Source organism: Amphiprion ocellaris, chromosome 2, assembly GCF_022539595.1.
Source record: "Amphiprion ocellaris isolate individual 3 ecotype Okinawa chromosome 2, ASM2253959v1, whole genome shotgun sequence".
NCBI lineage: Eukaryota > Metazoa > Chordata > Actinopteri > Pomacentridae > Amphiprion > Amphiprion ocellaris.
Window position 1 is genome coordinate 34,217,905 of NC_072767.1, and position 12,132 is coordinate 34,230,036.

Sequence of the window (12,132 nt, forward strand, 5' to 3'; positions counted from 1 at the left end):
CCTTAACACAAATGTTAGCCTTTACACCTGAAAATATACAAAAAGTGCAGCAAAGGAGTTTCAGGCGACTGATTCGGGAGTCACTTGCTCTCGTGGAGGGTCCCACCGCAGGAATGCAAAGTGTAATAACTCACACATTTCCCTCTAGCAAAGCAATAAGAAAGCTCAATTTGAACAAAACGTCTCCTTTCATAAACAAACTCAGCCTCCGGTTTTTCCCTCCAGATCCCCCTAATGACACCAAGTCAATTTTAGGGAGCGTGTGTGGTGGGGGGGTGTGAGGTCCCAGAAGTGCAGGCGAGCACTGTGGTTTCCTGGTCACTGGCTCTTTGGAATGCTTGACTTGACAGAACGGTTCAGCAGAAAACCACTTCAATGGCAGGCCGGGGGGCGGAGGTGCAGGGACGCACACGGAGTTAATGGAGCCTGGTGGATGGGAGACCTTCAGGTGGGTTGTCAATAGACGGGTTTCCATATGTGACAAGTTCATTTGAAAGAAACTAGTGAAAAGGAAAATTGTGTAGCTTCAGAAAGTACATGGTTGGGATAAACAGAGTACGACAAACGAAGCAGAATCAGCTAAGTGTTAAATGTTATCTCTGTCAGAAATTATTCAAAAAAAGGTAAAAAATATCACATTAAATGTATTAACACTTTTCAAAAAGTCAAAAACTACCTTAAGCAAGGACATTTATTTTGCATTCTGCCTTATTCACAAACATTTTCTAGTGTGATACTTAAAAATGCTCTTAAAAATGCATAATGGAGTCCCAGCTAATGCAGAAGTCTGAGGACAACCTCAATCTTGGTTTGCTTGTAGCTTGATACTGCTTTCATGCTCTGGTCCAAAAAAAATGCAAAGTCAGAGTGCTGGATATGAGCCACGAGGAAGAAGAAAGAAATGACATCAGCTATATGACAGTTGAATGATAACAACAAGCCTGAGCATCAAGGCTGTCTAGGCTTTGTCAGTGTCTGTCTGGGAGGAGGAGGAGGAGGAAAGAGCGGGTTGGTGCAGGAATGAGTGAGCAAAGTCTTTGAAACCTGCTCTATAATTAGCAGGGGCACTATATCAATGGCAGGTTGTCTGGACCTGCACAAATATGCTTATAGCTCTGATAATGAAAGAGAAAAGAAAAGCAGATATTCCTGATTCAAGATGCACTCATATCTGTCCTTTCTCTGGGCCTTTCTGCTCTAAAACATATTTAACTCAAATAAAAGTGGACTCACAAGAGAGGAGGCTACTGATAGAATCTGATTTCACTCACTGACAAAACATTCTCATTCCTGCATTATCTGAAGCTTAGTCGTGAACTCCAGCATTGACGAGTAATGACCTCGGATGGAGTGAGCATTGACTCGTCGATGCAGCCTCACTTAGTGAATCAAAGTCGCAGTAATGGCCAGAGTGGGTCAATGAAATGCAGAAGTGAAGAGCTGTCAGCCGGCTAATGTGGCCTCCTGCTCTAAGCTGCTCCAGCGGAGTTTAAAGGAGCTGCTGCTGCCGTCCACTGAAATTCTTCATTCCAGAAGCTGCATGAAGTGAAAGACAACTGGAGTGAAATTAAGAGATGGGGTACAGTAGCAGCAGAGTATAAATACATGGTGCTCGATGTTTTGTTGTGAGTTGTTAAAGCAGATGGAAAAACAGCACAGAATAAAGCCTGAAGCAGCTCAAAGCACAAGAGAGAGAAACTGTACCTGCTGCAGACTGTTGTCTTACGTGTTGCCTAACATGAACTGTGGATGAATCAAGGTGCTGCATGACCTGATTTCTTCGAGTTCAGACATTCTAGATGACTGCATTTGAGAGAAATGTAGTCATAAGTAATTTCAAAAGAAGCAGGTTAATTAATTTATTATTTCAGAGGAAAATCCCCAGTGTGCGGCATAATTGTGAATACTTGTTAGCAGCCGTATCAATGCGGTGCACTTATCTAAAAGATAAGATATTGATACTGGCTGCTCTTTTAAGTTTGGTTATTTATTTACAAACTATTTTGATAGGTAAATTATTTTTAAATATTTTATTCCTGCACATCATAACACTATCTACGCATTAGTGTAAAATAAATCCCACTCCTCTTTAGCTGCACTTCTTCATCATTTCTCTGTTTACTGAAGGTTGATGTTGTACTACTACAACCGATAACGTATCTTATCACTTCCTAGCCTCACATTGTCAGACTTATCTCTACAGCACTGTGCTCAATAACGTCTGGCTGTACCTAATCATCATTCTGGGATGAAAGAAACACTCCGGTTTGTTTGTAATTCTTTATACCCATCATAATTGTCTTGTGTGGTGCTAAGCCCAGGATGCAGCAACAGTTCCCCTAATAATAGTGATGGGGGGATTTGTTTTAGTGGAAATTTGCATGCAGAGAACCAAGCACTGCCATTAAATTGGCTTAATCACAGGAAAAAACAAATCCAAATATTCAGCAAAACTTGTTGTGAGGAGATTTTGAACATGGTGACACAAAGGAAGCAGAATGTGAGAAAAAAAAAAACAGCGTAAAATGTGCAGCGGAAATGATCAAATAAGACAGTTTGCAACACTGCAGATTCAATGACATCCTGCTCTGGTATCCATACAGAGACACACAAAATCCTCACTGTGTTTAGTTCTACTCAGCTTTGCTCTGTGGTGCTGTGCGACTACTGTTTTCCTCTATTTGGTATTGTGAGGCCGTCTCTGGCTCGGTCTGTACGAGGAATGTGGTAAACTGCCAGCCATGTGCTCGTGTACCAGAAAAGCCAGAGGGCCACTTGCCGCCACAAGTATTACAGCTCCCCCTCCGCTCTGTGTAACTTAAAACCCAGCAGAGTGCTCTAACATGGGACGGCACTGCAGCGACTGGCCTGCCCGAGGAGCTCTGATGGTAGTCCAACGCAGACATTGATGGGGTGTCACAGGAGAGCTGTCCAAACACAGGGCTGAGGGATATATGCCAGGCACCTGGTGTGCTTGTGAGACGGAGGATAAAAGAGGGAAAAGGAGTATTTTGGCATAGACTTGGATCATTAGATTACCTAAGAGAAAGCGCTGGCTTTTAGTTTTCATCTTTGCTGAACTATTTTTGAGTGCATCTTGAGTTGTTTAGCAGGATTCTCTTGTATAAACAGTCGTGTCGATAAATCGCTTAAGACTTCCGAGAGCACAAAGCAGACCTCTGGTGGCTGATAGCGAATAAAGAGCTCGACACGAGACGAAGCAAAAGTGAAAGAGAAACGCTGCACTTCTTGCAAGTCCTTTGACCCAAATGTGTCTCACCCAGCATACGAAAATCTGCCTGCATGCAGAATAATAACACAGAGGGAGTCGCAACGCTGAACAACAACTCAAATGATGTTTGTCTAAATCACCACCAGATCAACTCCTCGTAACCAACAGTGTGTTAATGACAGACAGCATGAGTGACACCTTCCCCACATCTGATTCTCATCATCTGACACATAATTCAGTGTGAATCTGCAGCTGTGGGCTCCTCCAGCAGCCACATCATGAAGGCCCACCCCCACTGAGCTCTCCATGCCCTGACCTGCTCCATTTACACTTATTGTCATTCAGATGAGAGGGGGGGTCACTGTTGTTTAAGGCTACCCCTGACACCATTAATATGAAAAGCACAATTAAGAGTAATTAGGCTTTTCCAGGCAAAAAAAGGGGTTATCCGGAAACCCGGCACGCAAGATCTACTGCACGACAACATGTGGCACGAAGGGATTTGATATCCTTTCATCCTGTAATATTACAGTCTCCATGAATGAAGCAGAAGCTGAAACATTTCAATTTAATTTGGCTGTTTGGGCTAAAATCCATACAAGAAGCTCAAATGACAAACTTAACTGTGAGGAGTTCATTTGAAAGAGTCGCTTTGATCACAGCAACAGTTTAACTCTAATTTTGAAAACTTTAATGGAGTTTGGTTAAACTGAAAGAGCTGGACAATCAGTGGCTCACATGCACTCATCCAACCTAGTTCAAACTGGAACTCACAACATAAAGTGTCTTTAAGACCAAACTGCAAATTTACCTGCCTTTCATTTACAGCTTCACGACAACCAACAACCAGGATCACTCACAACAGACATATTGATAATTCTGAATCTCGTTCCACTGCATTTACCACCACGCACGGCAGCGAGAAGCAAGCCACCAATCCTGCTCCAAACAACAGCCGAGACAGGCATTTGCAGATGAAAAACAAATCTCTGCAGACGTCTCCAGGCTTAAATTGGGTTTAGGAAGGGTCTGGTGCTATCAATCCCTGCACATAAATACCTCAAGGCAATGTAGCCCATTCACAGACCACAGGAAGCAAAGGGTCTGGGAGACATGCAAAGACTTGCTGAACCTCAACTAAAAAAAGGGGGGGAGTAAATCCACTGGGGTATGTCCACTGCGGCACAAACTTGTTCTGGAGATGGATAATTCTGGGAGGTGGGGAGGAGAAGAGGAGCATACAGGTTTTCCTGAGTGCTTCGTGGAGATGTGGAGATGTGTGTGTGTGTGTGTGTGTGTGTGTGTGTGTGTGTGTGTGTGTGTGTGTGTGTGTGTGTGTGTGTGTGTGTGTGTGTGTGTGTGTGTGTGGTGGGTGGGGGGGGGGGGGGGGGGGTGGGGGGGGTGTCAGAGATTAAAAGAACCAGGGGATGGCTGCATGCTGTGTTATCAGGGTAATGAATTCTTACTGGTAGTTAAGCAAAGTTCAATACAACTTTCAAATGCTCCAGGGGCACTCAGAAGTCAGATTAGTGAGCTTCACCCCCCAGCAGAGGTCCGTATGTTTTACAAATATTAACATAAGGGCGCTCATTGCAGTTTAAACGTGCCAAAAAGTTTGTTTTGCCGAAATTACACCCCCGAATACGCAACTTGCCTCATGAAAGAATCTGTGCGTAATTATCAAAGTTATGTCTAACTTCACTGCAGTTCCTAAACCTTCAGCTACTAGATGGTGAAAAACTGTCCCTGGATGAGTTCTAGTAAAGTAATAGGTGGCGGTAAGTGGGTGCTGGCATGAGGTCGGGACAGCCAGACTGTCACACGCCCCTCAGCGTGGGAAGACATGGAAACATGAGCGCAAGTCTTCCAGCATTGACTTATGTGCACCAAAACTGCGAAGAAAATACGAATTTACGACTAAAGTTAACTTATGTAATGAGACAGAAAACATTAAAGATGAAATAGAAAGTGTCGGACCTTGAAACGTGGATTACCAAGCCTCGGTGGCGCACAAACGTGGCTTTAGTGCGACATAAGTGTTTTTAAGCGCATTTCTGTCGTGATTTCACAACAAACTGTCCCTAACTTTATATCAATCTATTTGCGTATACAAGTCACTGAAGGAAAACTTTTCCTCCTCATGCAGTTTTCCTTCCAAGACGCACGCAGGAGACGCAGCTCCAGAATAAAACGGACTGATACTTACGCACTGCCTCCTGTTTGGGGTCCAGCTCGGAGCAGGTCTGCTGGAGTTGGCTGATCTTAGTCTGCAGCCCTCTGACCCGCTGGTTGGTGGACGTGAGGTCGTTTTCCAGCTCCTGGAATATGGAGCAGGCATGTTTGGCCAGGTCCGATAGCTGTCGCAGGGTCCGAGATAGAGCCACATTACTGATGGAGACCAGATCCTCGAAAACCAAACCCTCCTCGTTGGGGATTTGATACCTGCACAGTAACTGAGGTTCCACGACCCTTTTGGCAAATGGCATGTTGTTGTGGACCGCTGAATAAATCCGACAAAAGTCACCCAAGAGTGAGCAGAAAGCGGTGCTCTGGCCTCGGCCCCTGATCCGGTCGCTGTGAACTCAGCTGCTGCTGCTGCTGATGCCCCCCATCCTTTCATTTGTTACAGAGGACTGTTGTGCTCCTCGCTGCTGTGCCGGGTCATCTGCTGCCCCAACGCTGGTGTGTTTTTCACTGCTCCAAACTAGAGGTGGTTTTTAAAAAAGAGGCGGCGTGAAGATCCGGAGTGGAGTCTGAGGGATCCGTGGATGAGGACTCTCAGGCTTCAGAGTCACCAGGAGGAAACTAATGATGAGATGAGACTGTACACACATCAAGCTTTACGCACCACAGAACACAAAAGGGGAATGATTAATTATTAAAGATGGCCTCAAATCAAAGGGTAAAAAAAATGTAATTATGATAATTTTTTAAGTCGCTTTCTAGCTTTTTCCTGTTTAGTTCAAGCATGAAAACATCCTATTGGGCCCATGTGTGTATAAAGTAGGACTCATTATTTGCTGACTGCTTATTGCAACTTACTGTATACACACTGACACATCATTAAGCGTATTTTCCTCAGTTTGTTTGTCACTCTAAACTAGAATTCAAACAACTAGCTGATTAATTGCTGACAGAGTATTAATCTGCAACTATTTTAAGGTCAGTTTTAGACCAAAAATGCTCTGCTTTCTGCTTCTGTTATGATTAAAATGCGAAGATATTCGGATTTTCTTTGCATTTCACAATGATAAATGTAAAAGTTTGGAGAACTGAAGTTAAAAGAAGATATACTAATATACTATCATCACTATTTACTGACATAAGATTAATCAAAAGCCTAAATGTGTATCAGTAATGAAAATAATGCTGTCATGGCCCAGATTTTTTACATTAAATGCATATTCAGGGATGGCAACAGAGACCTTTTTTTTTTTTTTTTTAACGAGTCGCATTTTCTTGGTTAAAAAGTTTCAAATTTGCTCTATTTTGTAGGTGACAATTATTTGTCACTAATAAGGAATGTAAAACTTCTAATGAGTTGAACAAACCAAACTGTCTGCAATCACGAATAAAAAGTAAGCAAGTTGTATGTAAAAGACCAACATTGTCACATGACCTGGAGCAGTTGCAGTGTAAAGATCTGTTATCACAATGTGGAACAACTTAGCAACTATGATCACTGAAGAACCAAGTAAGGTCAGTTTTAAACTAAAAAACTACTGAAATATCTATGATGGAATGCAGTCTGATCTGTTGTGATGCTAAGTTTTTTGCTTGCCTCTTGAACTTCAGGAATAACTACTATCTATCTATCTATCTATCTATCTATCTATCTATCTATCTATCTATCTATCTATCTATCTATCTATCTATCTATCTATCTATCTATCTATCTATCTATCTATCTATCTATCTATCTATCTATCTATCTATCTATCTATCTATCTATCTATCTATCTATCTACCTGCTGTGATTAGACGTGTTATATGTCTTGATTTATATGTTTGTTGTGTCCCAGGAACAGCATCTCCAGATCAAAATAAAGAATAAAATAAGTCTGAAAAAGTAATGACCATCCCACTTCTTATGAATGGAAGTCTTTGGTATTAGTCATCAGTAGAGTGTTCAGAGTGTCCAAGGCTTTCTGATGTATATATAAAACTCCTGATGACGGCTGTCAGAGTGGAAACACGTCAGTTTATGTATTAATAAAGAGGTTTTATATTTAAAATCAGGAAGCCTCAGATACTCTTTGGACTGTGGACCGACACTTAGGACTTCCATCAATAAGAAATGGGACAGTCATTATTTTTTCATCTTTACCAAGTACTGGCTCCATCCTGGAAGAGCACCTGATGTTTTTTCTTCACTTTTAAACGTCCAACTTTAATATTCTTGACCCAGTGCAGTACATTCTATTTTTTCTTCAGGTAATAAAAAAGTTCAAACCACATCTGCAGCACAATATGAAGTATGAGGAAGTCCAAATTACCACAACTATGTCACCAAATAAGTACTTCCAACACATACATTAAACATTTTCTTGAAACTACAAGAATTCCTCTTTTGCATTTTAACATCCCTGTGTACGTTAATCTTTGCTTTCACCTCAGAGTGTGGACCTGACAGGCCGGACCGAGCTTCATTCACATTTGCTGAATGAGTGTTTAGCTAAATCCCAGCAGCTGACGGGGCCAGAATCGACAGAGGTGACAGCCTCAGAGCCCTTCCTGTGGCCTAACTAATGTCCACACTAGAAGTGCAACCTTTGCAAAGCCCGGCTTCGGACAAAGGAGGGACGAGAGCAGCGGCGTATGCCGTCATCTTTGAGTAATGGTGTCGGAACAAAAGGGCTAACTTGAACGGACAAAAGCTGCTAATCTTTGTTGTGAGAAGAGTCAGCGTTAACTTGCTGCCACCAGGGGTGATATGGATACAGTTTGTTTACATGGAACTTAGAGAAAGTGCTCTCTGTGGCCTTAGCGGTCAACATGGTACACAACATCACATGCAACATCGCTTAAACGCAAAATAATTCAAAACTCTATTACAATTCTACTATTTCATTTAGCAGACACTTTTATCCAAAGCGATGTACATCTGAGAGTAGATAGAACACAAACAAGGATCTAGTCAGGAGAAAACAACCTGGATAATTGCCATAAAATAAGTTCAAGTGTCACAATAGGACTGTGGTGTCTACAGGCAGTAGATGTAGCAGGATTTTTTTGGGGGGGGCTTGATGACTGCAGTGTGAAGTCTGAGGCATTTATCCATCTGTTTTTCAGAAGTTGATTGTGCAAGTAGTGCACCTTCCATGGCATCTTTGTTAGGAGCTTGGCCACTGGAGCTCTGCTCAGTGGTATTAATATATGAGAAATATATGAGAAAGATCTGGTGTTTTCAGGTCATTTTTTAATCAAGTTCTTAGAATTATGCTACTTGGAAATACCAGGTGTTCTCATTTTTGTTTGAGTTACCACAAGCTTAACTTGTGTGTCAGTGATCACAGGTGTATTCACTTCTTTCTGTTTCCAGTATAGTCTTTTTAAATAATTGTTTTTGATTGTTCATAACAAGGAATGCTCTACCTGTCCCCTTAGACATTCTGCAATTATTGAGAGAGTTGGAGTCATTTGACATTTAAGAGACTTTGTCCTCACATCTGTTGAATTCTGCATATAGTTGTCTTCATTTAATCATGTCTGAGTTGCTTCTTTCTATATTTGGTCATTTCTGTGTGGTTTTAATGACATGGACTGATATGTCACTGCTGGATTTCCGTCTTCAAGCATTAAATATCACTCTCCAGTGACGTGGATCATTAATAGTAATGGCCGTGTCCATAATAATAAGCCAGTTGCTAAGAGGGAGATAGCTAGATGGCAATTATATCAAACAGGCATATACTTAGAGGCAACACATGGCTGACACATATAGTTTCCTGATCACGTGCAGCTGTCATCTTGAAATGCAAACCAAACACTTTTAAGTGGTATTTATAGTTCAGTGAGAATGGCTTCCTGTTAAGCTGTCTGATTTAATGACTACACACACTCCCCTCCTGATGTGTACGATGAAATAAAACCTACAGCGTGGGAGGAGATGCTGTAAGTTGATGAGGCAGGTAGTGACACGCAGCCCTGTGCCAAATATTGGTTATGGCACTGAGGAATTACAAGCGCCTTGTTGTCGTCTGGCATCCTGTGTGTTTCCCAGCCTGAACTCATTCACTGTGTGGCTCATTCATTTTCTCTGTTTGTTTTCTCAGATGTGGCAGCAGCGTATTACACCAGAAGGCCTTCAGACAGGCACAAACACCCTCAGCAGCTTTCCCTCAATTAAGAATCGGTTTCACTTTGCTCTTTATTAAAAAATGTGGGTTCTCCGCTGAGCTCATTTTAATCTTGGAGGATACTTAACATCCTGAAATGCAGTTGAATGCTGCTCTTTCCACACAGTGTTTTCTGCTCTAAGGCTGTACATTTCTCAGCGAGACAAAATCATCATCAAATTTTCGCAGTAAACAATTTGAAACTGCTTTTTTTTAACCTTCAAAATTTTCCTGTTTCTAATATTTCTAAGGCAAAAACTTGACAACAAACTCCTCAACAAGTAAAGCTGTTTTCCTGTTTTATGCCTCCTGTGAATTTCTTCAGATACGGCTTTGAAGCAGCTTGCACCCTATTTATACTGTTTTTAATAATTCTAACATAAAATTAAAACGATACAGTTGTTGAATGTTGTAAGAAATGATGGAATGGATGAATATTTTTCCAGACAGCACAGCCATAGCATACAGTGTTGCCAGTTATAGTGCCCGTGGTGTTACTAATAGTTAAAATGTTAAAGGTAGCAATTAATGTTGTTATTAATGATTTTAAGTAATTCTGGTCTCAATATGAAATCAACAGTGACTTCAGCTAAATGCTAACATGACTACATTCTCATATTAAGCAGGTTTAATGTGTATTAAAATTAATGTTTATTATTGATTTGCAGTAATTGTGCTACTATGCTAACATTTGCCTTGTAGTGCTATATCTCCTCAGGGAAACATGTATCTTTCTGGGTTATAACACCTCAAATCATCACTGGCCTTATGCGCCACCATCTCTGATTTGTTTTTGTATCTGTGAAATTTTAGCTTGATAGATCAGATACTTTGCGAGATTAAAAAACACAACAAAACATAGCAAAAAAACATTCAAAAAGTCATATTTTGAGAAGCATGAAATTCTGTTCTACTTGGATTAGGCTTTCCTACCAACGCTTCTGTTTTTGTGATACAACTTGTCATACCTGCTCAATCAGTTATGAAAGTTCAACGAAAGTAACATTTATTTATTATGAAAAGCAGTTATTGTGACATGCTGCTACATTTGGTTCAGAAAATATCATTAGCTCACTGCAGCATTATCAGTTTTTTGGTAATGTGTGCTTAAAGAGGGGCCATTTTTTCATATTTCAACTCACAAACAATCAGAAACTGTTATAACTACTTGTCCAATAGTGCAGACTCTGAATCAATGGTATTGATGGATAATGACAGCAAAAATTTCAGCCATTTTTCACTAACAGTTCCTTTGATATTGTTGTTCAAACATATCCTTAAACTTCGATTTGTGAAAACGTGTTGAAAGTGGGCCAGTCGGCAGTTTTTAGTTTGATACATGAAGCTAAAATGTCACAGATGTCTTATAAATATCTATATTTTATGCTATAAAAAATATAGGAAAATCAAAGATGGTTCAGCAGAAATAGTTCTAAAAATCCGATGATTTAAGATAGAATGACTCCTCCTCCAAATGTTATAGAAATGTTGTCAAGACATTTGCGTCACCATCAAAGCTGTTGGGATTCCTCCTCTGGGCTCCATGAATGTGTGAATTTTTAATGCTAGCAGCTGCTGAAATATTTCATGGACCGAATAACAGACTAATTGTCATTCCTAAAGCCATGATACTAGCGTGGTGGAAGCTGGTACAAGTAGCATGTAATGTGTAGTATTTGATCGTGACCAGAGGAGCTGGTTACAGTAAGTGGAGCACTTGAATGAGAGAAGTAGGTCCATCAGTGTGTCAGGTGTCTTAAATAAGAGCCAAGCGTGTCGGTGGGTATTTTTGGACGGCAGCAGCGGTGGAGGGTCTGGGAATACAGCCATCAGTGGTGATCCGTTTGACCTCTGCTTGTTGTGTCTGTGTTGGAGAAAGCACAGCTGCTTTGTGAGGGCCAGAGGGTCTCACTGCAGCCTGTTTGATCTCTACTGTTCTCCTGTCCAGGATGTGATAACGACTGCTGCTAATGTAGTCACGCTTCAGCTGAGGCTCCTGTTGCTGCCGCCAGCAAACACACAAGATCAGCTTTGACTTAGAAAATCTACCATTTTTTTTACATTATTAAGTGCAGTTTTCACTGAATATTGTGGGAGACACAACAAACCGGGCAGCTGAGAAAATTTCGAGCATCAACACTTCATATCCTGCATTCTGGGGAACATTTTGCACCAATTTGTGCCTTTTTCTACATCACTTATTAATGAAAATGTCTGTTTATGTCAAAGAAAATTCAGGTAGCTGGTTGTGATTCAAAGTACAATGGAATGTACATCATATATACATACATTTATTAGTTGTATGAGCTCATAATTCACATTATGGGAGTAAAAAACAAGACCTAGTGCTGAAGAAAAAAAGACTGGCGCCTGCACAAGGTGTTGTTTCCATCCATTAGTAACTTTATGGCAGTTCTTCAAAACAAGTTGTCTTTTTCTAACATGTTTTTATCGGGGGAGCTAATGATAAATTACACCTTTGTCTACATTCATGGCGCCTAAAACAACATTAAGTTATCTGTACACATCAGTAAAAAGGTGAAACAATAATAAAAGAATCAA

General features: G+C 40.9%; 1 protein-coding gene across 3 annotated transcripts in view; it reads right to left on the reverse strand.

Moving 5' to 3' along the window:
- Nucleotides 1-5,918, reverse strand: part of nhsa (Nance-Horan syndrome a (congenital cataracts and dental anomalies)) — a 70,954-nt gene extending 65,036 nt beyond the window's left edge. For 2 of the 3 annotated variants that reach the window (XM_035949371.2, XM_023272891.3), the window contains exon 1: nucleotides 5,439-5,918. In XM_035949371.2, coding sequence (XP_035805264.2) covers nucleotides 5,439-5,718 — 280 coding nt within the window. In that variant the 5' untranslated portion in view covers nucleotides 5,719-5,918. The remainder of the gene's footprint in view (nucleotides 1-5,438) is intronic. The other variant, XM_023272890.3, reaches the window with a different exon arrangement.
- Nucleotides 5,919-12,132: the final 6,214 nt, after the last annotated feature.